Source organism: Anser brachyrhynchus, assembly GCF_964034855.1.
Source record: "Anser brachyrhynchus genome assembly, chromosome: 24".
NCBI lineage: Eukaryota > Metazoa > Chordata > Aves > Anseriformes > Anatidae > Anser > Anser brachyrhynchus.
Window position 1 is genome coordinate 700,370 of NC_137717.1, and position 17,210 is coordinate 717,579.

General features: G+C 62.9%; 1 protein-coding gene across 3 annotated transcripts; it reads left to right on the forward strand.

Moving 5' to 3' along the window:
* The first annotated feature begins 1,370 nt into the window (after window positions 1–1,370).
* TRIT1 (tRNA isopentenyltransferase 1) lies at window positions 1,371–15,804 on the forward strand. 3 transcript variants are annotated; one of them, XM_080567005.1, is made up of 11 exons: window positions 1,371–1,637; window positions 5,628–5,768; window positions 6,219–6,317; window positions 6,569–6,717; window positions 7,546–7,688; window positions 7,947–8,058; window positions 8,339–8,451; window positions 9,521–9,598; window positions 11,014–11,123; window positions 11,461–11,578; window positions 11,732–11,886. In XM_080567005.1, the coding sequence occupies exons 1-11, from the start codon at window positions 1,449–1,451 to the stop codon at window positions 11,752–11,754; spliced, it is 1,275 nt and encodes a 424-aa protein (XP_080423131.1). In that variant the 5' UTR covers window positions 1,371–1,448; the 3' UTR covers window positions 11,755–11,886. The 3 variants fall into 3 exon arrangements, with proteins under 3 accessions (XP_080423131.1, XP_080423130.1, XP_080423129.1); XM_080567004.1 differs by lacking the exon at window positions 11,732–11,886 and adding an exon at window positions 13,962–15,804 and having other exon boundaries at window positions 1,377–1,637; window positions 7,546–7,616; XM_080567003.1 differs by lacking the exon at window positions 11,732–11,886 and adding an exon at window positions 13,962–15,804 and having other exon boundaries at window positions 1,445–1,637.
* The last annotated feature ends 1,406 nt before the right edge of the window (window positions 15,805–17,210 follow it).

Below are 17,210 nucleotides of genomic sequence, written 5' to 3' on the forward strand. Positions count from 1 at the left end.
TCTGCGTGTTGCATTGTGCCGTGTCAAAGTGCGTTAGAGTTGTACTGAAAGGTGCTTGTGGGAGCTGCAGCTGAAACGCCGAGCAGGGTGACCTAAATCTGACACCTCGCCTGTGAGCAGGAAACAAAGCCCGGATGTACCAGTCCCTTCAGTTCTGGGGTGTGAACGCTGAAGCTCGCAGACTGGTGCCTTTTTTCAGCTCAAGGTGACCCACCCAGTAAGGTTTTCAGAAAGGTGCCCTTTTTCTTTTCGTGCTGAAGGCACGTAGGATGTTTAAAACATTTTTCTTTTGGAAGTGATGCGCAGGTCCCATGGCCTGAGCGGAGACCATCAGCAACAGAAAGCTGCTCTCAAACTGGATGGAGGAGCAGTTTCGGTTTTACACATACCTTTGAGCTCTCCTGCTTAAAGCCCATGTACGTGTATATATTTGCCCCAGACTCCCCTGGTTACTAAAGCAGAGGTCTCTTATCACACTGCCACGGTAAGAACCATGAAAGCAGACAGTGCTATCAGGTGCACAAATGAACACGCAGCCTTTTCGTCCTCCCTTGCCTGCAGCCGGCGGGTGTCGGCTGTGGCCATCGCAGCTCACACTGCCCGGCCCGGGGGGTTTATTGCTGTACACGCACAGCGCCCTGCTCACGCTCAGACCCCGCAGCACCTCCGCGGGGCCGTGCCCACCTTCGTGCCGGCACTGGCAGATTCTCGGGGCAGCTTCTCGAGGCGCCGACAACCGCAGTGCCTGCAAGGGGGGGGGCCGGCAGCTGTGCCCCCCATCCCGCGGCAGAGGATGCTGCCCAGATCCCCCCCCCCCGCTGCCACGGCAACGCATCCCTGCCTCCCCGGCCCTGTTGCCGTGGGGACAGCCGCCCCTCAGCATCTCCCCGTGTTGCTGTGGCGACCAGTTCTGCCTCTCGGTTGCCAGGGCAACGAGCTCCTCTGTCGCTATGGCAACAGCCCGTCTCCCCTGCCCTGTTGCTACGGCAGCAGCATCCTTCCCCTCGCCCTGTTGCTACGGCAATAGCATCCTTCTCCTCCTGCCCCGTTGCTGTGGCAGCAGCATCCTTCCCCTTGCCCCGTTGCCATGGCAATAGCATCCTTCCCTCCTCCCCGTTGCTGTGGCAGCAGCATCCTTCCCCTTGCCCCGTTGCCATGGCAATAGCATCCTTCCCCCCTCCCCGTTGCTATGGCAACAGCACCCCCCGTTGCCATGGCAATAGCGTCCTTTCCCCCCCCCACCCCCCGTTGCCCCCCGCCCAGGGCAGAGCCGGGGGAGCCCGAAAGGGGCCGGGAGCGGACAGCGGCCGGGGCCCCGGGCAGGAACGGGGCAGGGCCGGAGCCCGGGGCGGTGCAGGGGCCCGGGGCCGCCCTCCCTTCCCTTCCCTCCCCGTCCTCCGGCGGGCGGCCCCGGCCCCGGCCCGCCCCCGTCCCGCCCGCCCGTTCCTATGGCAGCCGCCGGGCCGGGCCGGGCCATGGCGGCGGCGGCCGCGTTGTGCCTGGGCCGGGCCCCGCCGCCTCCTCCTCCGCGGCCGCTCGTGGTGATCCTGGGCGCTACCGGCACCGGGAAGTCGGCGCTGGCCGTGCAGCTGGGGCTGCGCCTGGGCGGGGAGATCGTCAGCGCCGACTCCATGCAGGTACGGGGCCTGCCCGTAGGCCTCACCGGAGGGGCGCCGGGGCCCGGCTGCGGCTTTCCCCGGGCCCCAGACCCGGCCCACGGCCGGGTCTGGGGCCCGGGGAAAGCCGCAGCCGGGCCCCGGCGCCCGGAGCCCGGCGTCGGTGGGGGCGGCCCCGGGGGACGCTCCGGGAGCGCGGCCCCGGTGGCCCGGGGAAGGAAGGGGCAGGTTGGGGGGGTTGGGGTTAGCAGCGTGTTGGGCCGGCGGGGGAGATTCAGCTTTTGGGGGAAGAGCGAGCAAACGTGTCGTCATTTCAGCTCAGAAATAAAACCCGCGTGGGGTGTCGGCCCCACGGAGCTCGGGGATGGGGTTATCGGCACGGGGCTGCTCCTGCCGAGCCGGGGCTGCTGACGGGGTCGTGGGGAGCGGCGCGGGACTTGGCACCAATCCTGCCCGCTGAATTTGGACGCTGTGTCCCGGTGTGCATCAGGGGATGGCCGTGTCCCCGCGTTGCGCTTCGCGTGCTGCTCGGTCAGGGGTGGCAGCAGGCCCGTGCTCTGCCCTTCTGGCGGCTGTTCTGTGGGACGCCGTGAGGATGGGCGAGGGTTCGATGCGGCTGCCGAAGGCCAATACTCGCTTCCGCATTCAGTCAGCAAAGGGATGTCAATAAAATACGGAAAAAAATATCGAAAACAGTATCTGCTGCTCGCCAGGGACGTGGCCTGCAGTCCCGCCTTCCCTGCGCGTGGCCCAGGGAGGTGGTGGAGTCACCATCCCTGGAGGTCTTTAAGAGACGTTTAGCCGTAGAGCTCAGCGATACGGTTTAGTGGAGGACTTGGTGGCGTTAGGTCAGAGGTTGGGCTCGGTGATCTTGGAGGTCTCTTCCAACCTAGGTGATTCTGTGATTCTGGGACGTGGTGGTGCGGTCGGGGTCGGTGAACGGCAGGGAACTGAGCCTCGGTGTTTTGGTCCTAATTGCTTTCGGATATAAGAGCTTCATCACAAAATGTGGAGTTCAGCCATTGCAGGGATTCTGTTACTGTTTTAGCAACGTGTTTTCCTTCCTAATCAACGTTTGTATTATTCTTTTTCTCAGATGGGAGCACTTCCCATCAGGTTAACGCTTGAGCCCGGCGTGGTGCCGGCCGGCTCTGTCGGGACGCCCGCTCTGGACCGGGGCAGCTTTGCTGGGAGCACGAGGCTTGAGCTGCTCCCCGAGCTCTGCGGAGGTGGCTGGGGCTGACTGGCGTGCTGTGGGCTCTCATTTCGTGCCCCTGGATGCTTTGAAGCGTGTATTTTGTGCTCTGGTTGTTTCAGAGCCCTCTGTGGGAATGCAGGCGCTGGGAGGATTCTGGCTGCAGGCGCCCAATGGCATCCAGGCTGAGTGGCTCTTGTCCTCGTTTCCTTTTAATCTCATCCTAGCGTGACTGCGGAGCGTGAGCCGAGCAGCCCCGGCGCTGTTACCCCGGGGAGCTGCCTGCCTTCCGCGTGGCCTCGGCCAGCCCCCGGCTGCCTGCAGGCACGGCCGTGGCGTCGCGCCGCCCCCACCGTGCCCCACTAACCCCCGTGCCCTGCTCTGGCGGCCGCAGCAGCCAGCTGGGTCTGCCTCCCTGCCCGCTTTGTTCCCGGGGAAGAGGTCTCGGTGCCGCACATCCCTGAGCTGGCGCCAGCGTCCTCGCGGAGGAGTCGTGGGGCTTAGACACCCCGTTGCTCGTTCTCAGCCGACAGCTGCCAGCGACCGTGTCGCCCCGCGCCCCTCTGTCCGTTCATGGCTGTGCCCCGCTGGGTGCTGCAGAGGTCTGACAGACGCTGGCAGTGTTTGGGGGCAGCTGCTCGAGCTGGGGCCGGGCAGCCCCTGCCCACCTGTGTGCACACAGGCACCCTCTGTCTCCAGGGCGCCTTCGTCACCGCCGTGGGTCACCGTGGTGAAGTTCCAGACTGAGCTGCTGCCTGCACGCGGCTCTGGTTAATCTGATGGCCCCTTAATCTCTCTTTTTGCCCTTTCTGGTGCCGTTTATCATCCCGGGAGCTCCCTGCAGCAGTAAGCCGTTCCCCTGCAGGGTGCATCCAGTCTTGCTTCCCAGTGAGCGCAGCGGCCACGGTGCCAGCGTGCTGGAGGGCCCTGGCCCTTCCCGGTCCCGCTGTCCCATCCAGATGCCGCACTCGGAGCGGTGGTGAGGTCCTCTGGAGGCTGTTGTGCACGCTGGGTGTGTTTGTCTGTCAGCGTGTCACCTCGGGATGTCTTAAGGGCTTTGGCAAAAGCTCTGCTGACAGTTTCCTCATGGCAGGGAGCAGAGAAGGGGGTGAACCTTGCCTCCCGTTCACCATTTGGAGTGCTTTGGGGCCTTCCTGCGTCCCCTGGCCAGCTGGGAGATCCCTGGTCCCTTGTGGTGCTGTGGGGTTGGCGTGGCCACGCGGGGGGTCCCTGCTGTGCACGGTGCGGGGCTCTCGGCACGGGACCCTCGGTGGCAGAGGTGGGAGGGCACCACCAGGGCTAAGTATCTTTAGTCCCCAGCCTGCGCGCGGTGTCTCGGAGGCCTGCTGCTCCGGGCTGCTGCTAATCTGTTTGGGGCCTTAGGAAGCACCGAAGGCTTATCTGGGCCGCTCGCTGGAAATAGAAGCGGGCGGCGGGAGGGAGGAGGGCTCGGAGCGCGGCCCTGCCAGCTGGTGGAAGGCTCTGCGCTGGCTGCGCGGGTGTGAAGGCTGCCTTTGTTCCCCCCCGGCCCACACAGACACCGCATTCCTCCTCCTCTTGTTTCCAGATATTCAGGGAGGCTCTCGGTGTTTAATCTCCAGGAGAACCTTGGGGGATTTGAGCACGAAGTGCAAGCCCCAGCCCTGCCCGCGCGGGCGCTGGGAGCCGTGAGGGGTGCGCATCGGCTGCGACCGCAGGCAGCGGGAGCTGGGGGAGCTGGGGTGCTGGGGTGCTGGTCCGGCTCTTGCTGGGGCAGGAAGACACCGAGCCAGAGCTCTCAGGGTTCAAAGGCTTTGGATTGGGATTTCGGTGTCTGCCGGAGACCTGGGCTGGATGGGCGGGTGATCAGCAGGCTGCAGGCGGCCGCGGGGCGCGTTGGCACGGAGCTGCCTCCCGGGCCTCTCTTGTCTGCTCGCGGCCCCTGGAGCCAGCCGGGTGCCTGCAGGGCAGAAAGGAGGAGCATTTCCTTGCCCTCCCGCTCCCCCTCGCTTCCTGCCCCCGGGGCAGCCTTTCTCCGGGGACAGGCTGCGGTGGGAGAGGCGGGGAGGGAGCGGCCACAGGTTGAGCTGCCCCAGCTGGCGGGATGGCTGCGAGCAGGGCTCGGGCTTCCCTGCCCCAGTAACCCCAGCTCGTCCCGGCCGCTGCTCCGCGCCTCCTGCCCGGGTCACCTCTGCGTCACCTTGGCCTTCTGCTGGGGACCGGAGGTGGTGGCGGGTGGGGGCCGCGCTGCAGCTGGGGGCTTGGCAGCTCTTCAGGGGGATTAGGGGGAAAACTGCTCCCGGGAGCCTGGCTTCTGGGCGACGGAGGAGGAAATGGCTGCAGCCGTTCGCAGGCCCTTCTCCCCGCACCCGGTTTGTCCCAGGCAAGGAGGTGCCGAGAGCTGTGCGTGGCCTCAGCACGAAGCAGAGCCCCAGCCCCAGCACCGCCTGGCACCGCGGGCACCACGTCCTTGGCACGGCGCGGGGCCGGCGTCCTGCACAGCAAGAAGGGCTCTGTGTGCTCGCCGCCTGCCTGCTGCCAGCCCCTCGGGACAGCCGCTGTGCGGGTTCCGGCTCCGTCCCTGTCTGTCGGCGGCTTGTCAACTCGGCCAAGCACCAGAAGAGGCAACCCGGCCCTGGCAGGAGCCGCTGCTGGCAGGGTTCCCGCTGCCCTGCGGGGACGGGGCTCCTGCTGCTGCCTGCGCCGCTCCTCGGAGACCTCGCGGGGCTGGGGGCGGCGGGGGCAGGCCGTGGTTGTGCCTGGGGGAAGGAGCAGGGGCCGGGGGGCTTTGCGGGACGTGCACGCAGAGGTGGGTGACGGGCTTTTCTCTCCCCCAGGTGTACAAGGGCCTGGACATCATCACAAACAAGGTTTCTCCCCAGGAGCAGCGCCTCTGCAGGCACCACATGATCAGCTTTGTGGATCCCCTTGTCTCCAACTACACGGTGGTGGATTTCAGAGACAAAGCCGTGGCTCTGATATCCTTCCAGCTGCGGGCTGCCTGGCCCGGCAGATACGGGCTTCCCTCCTCCACAGACAGGCCCGCCAGAGAGCTCGGTGTTTGCCTCGGCCCTGGGCTCCTCGCAGGAGCTAACTTGTTTCCAGAGGACGCTTCTGGCAAGGGGGGCTCTGAGCTGCTTGTAGCCAGCTGCTGCTGAGGGCAGCCCCTCGCCAGGACCCTCGCTGCGCTCAGCCGTGCTGAGCTGGGTACTGCCCTCCCTGGCGGTCCCTGCGTGCCCCTGAGGTGGCACGGGTGGGGGATGAGAGCGAGCCACGTCCCTGCTCTGCAGCCTCAGCGGCTGTGTGGGGCTGGGAGGGGGGGTCTGGGCCCCGCTGGCGTGGGGTCACCACAGGGGGTCAGGCCCAGCAGGCGCTGCCTGCAGCCCTCCGCACCGTGCGCCTCTGCTTGTGCTCCCTGACTGTGGCACATTGAAGATATCTTTGCCCGAGACAAGATCCCGATCGTTGTGGGAGGAACCAACTACTACATCGAGTCCTTGCTCTGGAAGGTCCTCGTCAGCACCAAGGTACCGTGCTGGGGCTGCCAGACCCCTGGGAAGGGGGGAGCCCTGCGCTCGGGCGGGCTGCCCGTGGCTGGGCACGGTGCTCCCCTGCCAGAGGGGGCAGGGAAAGCCAGAGGCTCCTCTTGCACCCGTCGGGGCTGGGCTGGAGGTCGTCCCGGGGGCTGGAGGTCGTCCTGGGGGCTGGCAGCCATCCTGCTCGTGCTGGCGGGCCCGCAGGGGAGCGGCTGTGCTCAGGGCTGCCTGGTGCCCCGCAGGAGAAGGCCAGCCCGGCGCCCAGCACGGCCCCCGACAGGAAAGTGGAGCTGGAGCAGCTGGACGGTGTGGAGCTCCACCGCCGCCTGACCCAGGTGGACCCCGAGATGGCGGCCAAGCTGCACCCCCACGACAAGCGCAAAGTGGCCAGGTGAGCCCGGCGTGCTCAGCCCAGCACGCGTCCCGAAGGAGCTGCGTGCCTGGGAACGTGGCAGGATGGGTTCTCCTGTCCCAGGCGGGTGCTCCGAGCCTGCCGGGGACCTCAGGGCACTGACCTCAGACCCTTGGCCCCGCAGCCCCCAGCCCGAGCTGCCCTTGGGGTGCAGGACAGCGCCTTGCTCCCGGCTCGTGCATGGCAGGGCTGCTCCCCAGCAGCAGGGTTTATCTGGAGCTATTTAAGGAGCAAGCTGCCGTGCTGGCTGAGTCACATACCTGAGCTCTGTGGGAACAGCACGGCAGCAAGACCAGGCTTGCTGCTTCCTTGGGCCCATCCCAGCCGAGCCCTGGCCCGGGGGGAGCAGAACGCCGCCCACCCCGTTCGCACGGTGCGGGGGGACGGAGGGCTGGGGCACGCCGTGCAGCTTCCTCCACCCCCCTGGCAGGGCTGGGCCGGGCTGGCGGCGAAGCTTCGCAGCCTCCTGCAGCGCTGGGCCCTTCCCCGCAGCCCTGCCTGGGAAGGGAAGGGCTGGAGCCAGGGGCCCGTCCCCTGCAGGGTTTGTGCTGGTGCCAGGCAGGAGGGGGTGGCTGCGCTCTGGGTTCCCGGGGTGCCATGGCTGGGCTCTGCGCTGTGCCCCCGGGACCTGGGTGTGCTCAGGGTGCCGGGCACGGGAGGGGGCAGAAACCTGCCCTCCCCCCACATGAGAGGGCTGGATCGCAGCGGGTGTCTGCGGTTCCTTGTGCTGCAGCCCCCAGGGCTGCTAGGGAAATGGGAAAGCTCGTCCTCACCCAGCCTCTGAGCTCTGTCTGTCTCTGCTTACAGGAGCCTCCAAGTGTTTGAAGAGACAGGGATCCCCCACAGTGAAATCCTGCACCAGCAGCAGGAGGAGGAAGGTGGAGGACCCTTGGGGGGGCCCCTGAAATACCCAAATTCTTGTATCTTGTGGCTTCATGCAGATCAGGCAGGTGAGGGTGGGCTTCGCACAGCTCCTGGCTGAGTGGGCACAGCGATGGGGGTGAGGGCTGGCTCCCTGCTCCTGCCCCAGCCTCTTCCCTGCACGAGGCAGCAATTCCTTTGGCACCAGCAGCAGTGACAGAGGACTCGCTACCCTCGTCTGCTGGCCTCTGCTGTCCTCGGCTGGGCTGGGAGGCTGGGAGTGCCGAAGGTCCGGCTGTGGGCCTCCCGAGGGCACAGCTCAACATCTCCTGTCCTCCTCCTCCCAGCTCTGGACCGGCGGCTGGAGCAGCGGGTGGACGACATGCTGGCCGCAGGACTGCTGGAGGAGCTGCGGGACTTCCACCGCCGCTACAACCGACAGAAGGTGGCCGAAAACCGGTGGGTGCAGCTCCCCCTGCTCCCAGTCCCACCCAGCCCGGTGCTGGGCTCTGTCCTGCAGCAGGGCCAGCAGACAGCAAAGCTGCGTGGGCCGTCACTGAAGGCACTGCTGTGCGTTCCTGTGTGTCTGGCGTGGCTTGTCCCCTGACACCGTGGGCTTGTGTCACCTGGGGGGTCCCTGCTGAGTGGCACGCAGGGATCTCGGCTGTTTCTGGAAGGCTGAGATCTCCCTGTTCTGAAGGGGACTGCCCTAACCCCCGCCTGCTGTCTTGCACTCCAGCCAAGATTACCAGCACGGCATCTTCCAGTCCATCGGCTTCAAGGAGTTCCACGAGTACCTCGTCAGCGAAGGGAGCTGCTCGCCCGAGACCAGTGCCCTGCTGCTGCAAAGAGGTGGGAGCAGCGCCCCGCGTGCCCTGCATCCCCCTGCCCCACACGGCTCCAGGTGACAGCGCGACGGTCTGAGCCAAGCTCAAGCCCGGGGCAGGTCTCACAGGGGTTGAGCTGCACCTTTCTGCATGCAGTTTTCACTTTGAGGCCAGAGGGGCAGGGACTCCAGTGCTCCAGAGCAGCTCTGAGCACACCCGGAGCAATTCCTCACTCCTTTCCCCCGGCGCCTCTTGCAAAACGTGCCGGGCAGTGGGAGCTGTGACCTGGAGCACCAGTAACATGGGTGAGGGGATCCCAGCTGGGCGGCGACTGCTCGGGAGAACAAGGCTAGAAAGAAGAAATGAAACAGAGCTCAGAAGGTCCGGACAGACGCGCTGCTGTTAGGGCAGGAGGGAGCCGCTCTGCTCCTCAGCACGGCAGAGGTCCTGGGCAGCGTCAGGCCGTCGAGGAGGGTTCGGTGCCAAGTGGAGCTGGAGGCTGAGGAAACCACGGAAGTGATAAAGGGCTGGAAAACAAGTCTGGTGCAGAGGGGGCTTGTTGCGTCTGCTAACGGGGAGATTACAGAGGGGTAACGATAAGTCTGGCACTAAATATTGAAAGGCTGTACAGTGGTAAACCATCCTCTGGGCCCACTGCGGATAGAATGAGTTGTCCTGGGCTCGGTCTGAGCAGAGAAGTGTTCCCGTGAGGTGTTAGGAGAACAGTGCAGCCCATGAAGAGGTTGTCCTACCTGCTACAAGCTTCTGGGGCGGTGGTTTTGGGCCCTTTCTGCCTAGTTTTCATTGGAGGGCATTTGGGATGCTTTTTCCATCCCTTTTGTGCTGCCACTGCCCCTGCTCTCTGTCCAGCAGGGTTTGGTGGCTTCGCTGTGACTGCTGCTCACTGCTGGCTTCGGGACCTCCCAGCTGGCACTACAAACCCTTCCCTTACACCAGCACGGTGCCCCCAGAACAAACCTTCCTTTTGTGTGCTCTCCCCCTGCTGGAGCCAGCAGCCTCTTCTCACTCTGCTCTGAGCCCAGCTCGTGGAGCTGTGCTGAACTTTGGGCTTTTTGCTTCCTCTGTTTTCCAAGGGATCCAGGCCCTGAAGCAGGTGACCAAGAGATATGCCCGGAGGCAGAACAAATGGGTCCGAAACCGCTTCCTGAGACGTAAGTGCTCTGTCCCAGCACTGCCTCGCCACCTCTGTCCTCGCATCTCCCCCCCTTGCCATGGCACTGTGTGCATTCACCTAGCCCCAGGCTGTCTGCCCGGACGCTCACAAAGCCGGCTCCTTCCCCCTGCTGCTCCCATACCCCTGGCTGCCCGTCAAGGGAAGATTTTCCCCTCCCAAGAACAAAGCGAGCGAACGCTCAGCCCTGTGCCCAGGTGGCTGTGGGTGACGATGGCTGCGGTGTCCCTACCCCACTGATGGCTCCCAAGGGGCTGGGGGGGCGCCCAGCAGCACCCGCACGCTCGCCCCCTGCACGGCCAAGAAGCCCAGCTGCCCTGGGATTAGGAGCGGGAGCCCCTGGGCTGCTCCGGGCCCTGCTCGCTGCGGTGGCAGGGAGCCAGCAGGACTTCCCTGTCCCAGCCCCAGCCTTGGAGCAGGGCCAGCAGCAGCAGCTGGGAGCCGGGCACTTGTTGAAAGGTGCTCGGTGGGGGCAAAACAACAACAACACAAAAAAAAGGCAGGGGGGAACTCGAGTCAAAAGACAGGCTTTGAACTGGGTGCAAAAGCTTTCCTGGAGCCATGTGCTTGGTGGCTGTGGCTCACCTTCCCGGTGGCAGGTGTGCTCCAGATCGGCCCTGTCGGGAGCCTGGTTGTGGTTCCAGCAATAAAGGCAGCACCTGCTGGGGGCCGGCACGCGGCAGCCTTTGATGGCTTTGTCCGTGCAGGGCCGAGCGCCCAACGGCTGCGGGCAGGTGAGCTGTGGTGGGGCAGCGACCTCGCTGATGGCAGTGGGTGCTCCCCAACTGCAGCCGCCTCACCTCGCTGGGCTGCAGCCAGCACCCCGCGCCCTCGTGCTGGGCTCGGGGGGACCGGAGGGGTGGCTCTGAAACTGTCTGGTCAGGTGGAGGCATTGGTAAAGGCTCCTGCTGTGTCCTGCTGCTGTGAGCTGAGCGCGTTGGCCCCTGCAGGCAGTTCCAGCTCTGAGCCGCGAGCTGACCAGGAGCCTGCGCCAGCAGATCCTTGCTCAGGCTCCATGGGGGCATCTCCTTGTCAGCACAGCTTTGCTTCGTGCCTGGATCTAGCTTTTGATCCTCTGCAGCCTGCAGTGGACTGCAGTAGTGCTGAAGCGTTTGCTCGGTGTGCTCCGATGTTGTAATGCTCTCCTGAAGGCAGGCAGCTGTGAAGATGCTTGCCCTAGGTCTTAGCTGTTCTCACTGTTTGCCTGCGAGCTGCGGTCTCTGCTAATTCTGGCTCCAGAAAGGCTGGTGCTGTTCCCTTCTGAGTGCTCGATGCCAGAACAGATCCCCCGTGGCACAGTGCAGACCCCTGGGGGACCCTGCTGCTGGCGGCTGGGGGTGCTGGGCGCCCCTAGCTGCGGTGCTGGCAGCCACCTGCCGTGCTGTCTCCCTGTAGGTCCTGGCCCCAACGTGCCCCCGGTGTATGGCCTGGAGGTGTCTGATCGCTTGCGGTGGGAGGAGGATGTGCTGAAACCTGCTCTGGAGATCGTTGAGAGCTTCATCCAGGTACAGGATAACCGGAGTTAACGTGCGAGCTGTGGCTGAGGAGCCTGTTCCTCGGTTGCTCCAGGCCCCGTAACTCGGCACTTGGGCTCTCCCACGAATGGGGCTGTCTGGGTTCGGTCCAGCCGTGGACTTTCGTTACCTGCAGTGACAGTGGTGAAGCTGAGAATTTCTCCTGATGCTCAGTACTCCGCTTGTCCTGCATGGTAAAACTGCAGCCTCTGTCCTGCTACCTTAGTGTCTGAGCACAGAAAATTCAGTCTGAATCCTAACCAAAGCGAGCGCGGCCACAGCGAGTCTTCTTGATAGAAAGTTATTTGAGGCATTATTTAACCTACAGGGACGTGAGCCCCCGGCAGAGCCCGTAAAGATGGAGTTCGACGCAAACGAGAACAAACGGCGTCATCGCGTGTGCGAGCTCTGCGGCAGGGTCATCATCGGGGACCGGGAGTGGGCAGGTAGGGCCCAGCACGGGCAGCGGAGGAAACCTTGGGGTGTGTGGGCTGTGCACAGGGAGCAGCGCGAGGCACTCTGCAGAGCAGGGCAGCTTCCTTGGCTGCCTCTGCCTGGCCGGCCGGCTGACCCTCAGCGCGTGATCTTGGGCTTTCAAGGATTGTTTACAGCCCGGCTATGAAAGCAGCCATTTGCAAGCCCGGAGGGGGAGCAGGAGCTGTGCCACAGCAGCCATCTGTCGGGCTGCCCCCCTTCCCCGGCACCCGGTCAGCGCCCTGCCATCGTGCCAGACGTGGGGGCTCGACGCAGCATCAAACCTCCGAGCTGCCTGTGTTTAGTCTGGGCTGCTGGTCCCTTTCAGCACTTCAGATACTTTGTGAAAAGGCAAAGAACAAATTTATTCCTCCTAAAATGTTGTTGCGTAAAGTGAAAGTTTCTTAACGCTTTTAATAGCTCAGTTACGCTCCAATATTTCCTATTTGCGTATTCTTCCTATTTGTGTGTTTTTCAAAAAAAAAATCTTCCTAGCTGTAATGGCAATAGGAAAGGATTTTCTATTTTCAATAGACTTACTTTTAAAAGAGCTCAGTTGGAATCAGATTAACTCAGTGAATTTATCTGCACTGCGAGGCTCATGCTGAGAACCAGAAACAAAAAGCAGTCAAGAAACTGGCTGCAGAAATGAACCTGGTAAATCTCCGTGTGTTGCCCAAATGCAGAGACAATGCAAAGAGAAATTGTGCCCAGGCCATCGGCTTTGAACGAGCCCTTTATTCCTATCGATCCGGGGAACTGCCGAAAGCAGATGGGAGTTGGCTCAGAGTAGGGAGCTCGTTACAGCGAGACCAGTTTAATTGTTATGGTAGCCAGTCTCAGCTGCGCTAGCTCCGAGGTGCTCTGAAGAAGCTCTGCCTATTCCAGAACCAGGGGCTCTGAAAGTGGTCAGGATCCGTGCCAGTCTGCCAGGTCCAGCAAGGTTTATGGCGGAGCTGGAGCTCCTCAGGATGCCCCACACACCACAGCTGTGACTGCCTGTCCCCTGGGGATGTTGTTGCAGGTCCTGCACGATGATACCTTTCTGAACCCACACCAGCTGGGTGTTCTCTGCCTCTAGCTGAATTTGGCTCAAATCTTCAGATGGCAGGAGAAAAATGGCCCAAAACCTGGGTGTAACTTGTAACTGCAAAATGTGAGAGCTCAAAGGGAAGTGAAAACAGCAGTGGGGGCTGAGTCAATCTGCAATCTGGTCTGCTTCCCTAAGACAAGTTACAGATAGTTCTGGGAACTGCTTCCCGGTCCCTCGCTGGCTCTGGAAGATTTTTACATTTTATCTAACTTTGCAATTTGTATGGACTTCAAAGAGCACGCCTCCCCAGACACCAGCTGAAATCAGTGCTTTTTGCAGCCGCTGCAAGCTTTGGAGTTGCTTGCAACAAATTGCAGGAGGTGAGACTTCATTTCAAGCTGAGGGTGACCCGACAGCGTTGTGATAAAGCAGCAGCTTTGCATGTCATTTTATCCTCTGGCAAAAAAGGAGGACTGGAAAGCACCTCAGGGCCTTGATTCAGCAAGCACATACCCTTGTTTAATTAAGGCCCTGCTTGAAAAGTTTGCTCTTTAATTGCTGCTCTGATCTCTTGGAAATAGCAAAACCGCCCTGCTAGGATGTTCCATTGGTCTGGTTAGACAAAGCGTCTTCTGTTTAGATAATACCACCGATACGGGAGGTTTTGCTGCCCTTAACTCTGTGATTTTAAGCAGAAACGCAGCTCTCGCTACCCCGGTGTGTCAGTACAAGCTGCTTCTCCGGGGTCACGCCTCTGTCCCGTCAGACTCTGCTGAAGAGCTCCGGTAGCTGCGAGCCATGCCCTGCAGTTATGCAAAAGCTCGGTTGTGCTCCGGGCTCGGTCCCTGCCCGCTCGGTGGCCGTGCGGGTTATCCCCGTGCTGCGGCGTAGGCAGCTGGGCTTACAAATGATCCTGGCGGCGTTCCGCGGGCGAGTTGCACAACCTCGCCCGCATCCTGCAAGGTGCCGCCCGTTGGGTAACACTCGCCTTTCTTCTCTCCTCCCGGCGCTTGGGTCTCAGTTCGGCGCAGAGCTGCTGGGGTGTTGAATCCTGACGGTCTGGAGCTTTCTGTGTACAAACCCAGGATCTGTCCCTCTCGCAGTCCTTCCTCTGCTCGTGACAAGGCTTGAAAGGGTTGTTCTTCTCTGTGCCGTGATTATTTGGCCTGGAAGTGCCCTGAGAAACAGCCAAGGCAGGGCCAGGGAGTTCATTTTTTGTGGGAATGGCCTCAAGTGGAAGAATGGGAACTGAGGGTGCTCGGTTTGGGCATTCCCTTCTCCACACTCCCCAGAGCTAAATGCTTGTTTGCCTCTTCCCCCAGCTCACACGCGATCCAAATCCCACCTGCACCATGTGAAGAAGAGCAGGAAGCTGGAGGCTGCCAGCCGTGCTGCAGGGGGGGACGCTGGGGGTGCGGAGACCTCGGGCGAGGACCGCAGCGTGCCTGTGCCGCAGGCTTGCGGAGCAGCCGGCACCGCGGAGCAGCCGCGCTTCCACCGGGACGGCGAGGAGGCACCGGGTCCCGGGTGGGCTTGGCCCGAACGAGCTGAGACACTGCGGGGGGACGAGGCAGGTGTGTGAGTGACAAAGTGACAACCAAAGGCTGTGTCCAAGCCTCTCACGTGGCCTTGTCCTGCCGTGTTACCGTGCTTCTGCACCTGGAAAGGGCTGGGCTGGGGGCAAGGCTGCAGGGAGCATCCTCCCGTGCCGAGCGTTAGCTCCTGCCCGAATTGCAGCGTTACCCTTGGGGTGGTCGAGCCTCTCCTGCTGGCATGAGGACGTGTTGTTCTCAGAGACAAACACCCTGCGCTCGTCTGGCTTGGCCACGAGTGCAGCTCAGGGGCTGAGTGAGTTCTTACTGCCTTTATTGTGGAGAGGTTATTTTTTTGCTTTTATATGGAAATAAAGCTGCAAGATTATTGCGGGTTCCCCTGCCTATTAAAAAGTTCAGCTTTCTTGCTCTCTGTTTTCAGCTGGCCCAGGTTCCCTGCTCCAGGTGAACACGGGGCAGGATGTCCAGCCCTGGCCCCTTCTCCCAGCCACCTTTCCTGCAGCTCCTGAAGGAGCTGAGCAGATGTTCTCAGCTCGGCGGAGGCCGGGTGCTCCGTATGCACACAGCAGGTGCAGAAAGAGCTGGCACCTGTTAAACAGGAACTTGGAAATGATCTCATCGAGTTTGCAACAGATGAGGCTGTCCTAGTTAAAGCTGAATTCCCGGGGGTTTACACTGTGGTTTGGCAGTGGGAACTGGCCCTGCATTTGAATCCGAGTTGCTGAGCAGCAAATTCCTTGTGGTGCGCGGCCACGAGGCAGCGGGGCTGTCTCGGCGTTGTTCCTGCAGGATGCGAGCGCCGTCGGCACCACCTCGCTCCCCAAGGGGCCGCTCTGGTGAAAGCCACGAGGGCCCTTTCCAGGACGTGTGGAATTCTTCTGGCAAGTGCAATCAAGGTGGTTCCTCCTGGGAGGGTTTTGGGGCGGGAGAGCACGAATTTTTCCTTCAGCTGCTCACGAATCACCATGTGGCAAGAGACCTCCCCCGGGGCTCAGCCCGCGAGGGAAGGGGCTGTGGGCAGATCTGCTGCCACATTCTCTCTGGGGGTTAGGTTCAACCTCAGGCTCGTGTTCCCCAGCGCTGAATTATTTCTGTAATGGGGCAGCTGCCTGGGACCACTTGATACGTGTGTGTTGGCAGCTCAGACTGGAGGGGACTTTGAGTTTGCTTTTCTCTGCCAGCACTGTGCAGAGCCGGGCGCCAGCGTTGGGACGCTGGGCACCACGTTGGTGTCGCTGGGTCTGTGCAGCGGCAGCTGAGCCTCTTCTCCAGCCCAGACTTGTTTGCCATCCACGTGTGTGGACGTGGGCTCAGCCCGGCTCTGGAGCAGGCAGCAGAGGGGTCACAGCGAGGGACGTGGTGTGGAATCACGTTCCTGTAGCCTGCATGGACGAGATGCCCGTGGGGCTGGGTGCGAAGCCCCATTCACCGCTGAGACGTCTCCCCAGCCCCGGTGGGATCGTGGAGGCAGCTGTGAGTGAGGGGGGGTGGATTATCCGGCCAGTCTCCTGACTGCACTCAGCCCACGGTGCTGTTAGGAGTGAATTTAATGTCCTCAAGTGGTTTAATGTGAACTTGGTTATCCCTGCAGATAAATGTTATTCCCCCACCACACCAGCGTCTAGTCTGTTCTGTTCGTGAGCCTGCTCCTAAGGGATGCTCTGCTGATCCACGGCCGGGGGTGTCCCAGGCCTGCCCTGCAGGGTGCTGCGTTGGGGCAGCAGCTCCTGTGGGGCCCGGGAGCGTGGGGTCTGTCCTCGGGCTTGTTCTTGCTGTGGCTGGACCAGGAAGAAGGAAGTGGGAGCACGGCCCGACCCTGCCAGCAGCAAGAGGCAGTAAGTTTGCTAACGTGAGTTTGCTTTGAGAGGCAGGGGCCATGGATGAGTGCACGGGTTTCTGTTTCTGCAGATCCAGGGCCAGCATCTCTGCGATGATTTGTTCTCCAGGGACGAGGCCGATGCCTGCTTTGGGGAGGACTCAGCTCAGGGACTGTGCCCGAGGTCGGTGGAAGGGCTGCACCCATCCACTCCTGGCAGCACGGGGCCGCTCGCTGCAGGCTGCTGAGCTCCTGCTCCTGGGCTCTGCCCTGCCCGGCCTCCCGCAGCGGGCAAACAATGCAGGACACCTCTGCGGCGGCTCTGCTGAGAAAGTTGTTGTGCTCTCGGGTTTCAGGCTGCCGTCGGTCCCCTGGTTTGGGGATGGGGAACGGCACCGCTCCCATCTGCCCTCCGCTAATCCCCAGACAAACGCAGCTCTTCCATCTGTGCAGCCGGAGCCGCCCAGCCCATCACACCAGCCACTTAATCTAAATGGCTTTGGCCAAAGATAAGGTCATTAATTACACTGGGATTAGAAAACCTGCGGGCCTGGCGTGGCGGGGCTCCCCTTGCAGCCGCACCAGCCTGGCCAGGCCCAGCGCTGAGGCGGAGAGCTCGTGGCGGAGGAGAGCTGGGCCCTGGGGGTGCTGGGCTTTGGGTTTTTGGGGTGGGCTCCTGTCCCCAGCCGCCAGCAGAGCTCGGTGCCAGGCGCAGTGGGCGACCACGTTGCAGGGATGTCCCGGAGGTGCCGTGGCAGCGAGAGCAGCACCCCGCGGCTCTCCTTCCCCCGTGGGGCTCCGTGTTGCACCGTGCCGGGCCCCCGGGGGTGCTGCCGGGCTCCTGGGGGTGCTGCTGGGCCCCCGGGGGTGCTGCCGTCCCCACGGCTCCTTTCCTCCCGCACCGGCCCCTTGCTGCTCTCAGGCCCGGCGTCTCCCCGTGCCGGGCGGGTGCTCGCTGCGGTTCCACGCCCGTCGGTTCCCTCCTCGCGGTGCCCCGACCCCGGCCTGCTGCCCCCGGTGGTGGCGGGGCCTGATCCTGCCCCTGCTGCCCTCCGGGGGCCGGGGGGGTTCGGGCCGGGGCTGGGGGGGGGGGGCGCGGGGCCGGGACCCCGGCGGGGCTGGGGGGGGGGGGGGCGGGCCGGGGGGGGCCGTGTCGCAAGATCCTAGAAATAAAAGCGCCGTTGGCCGAGGTTGTGCAACGG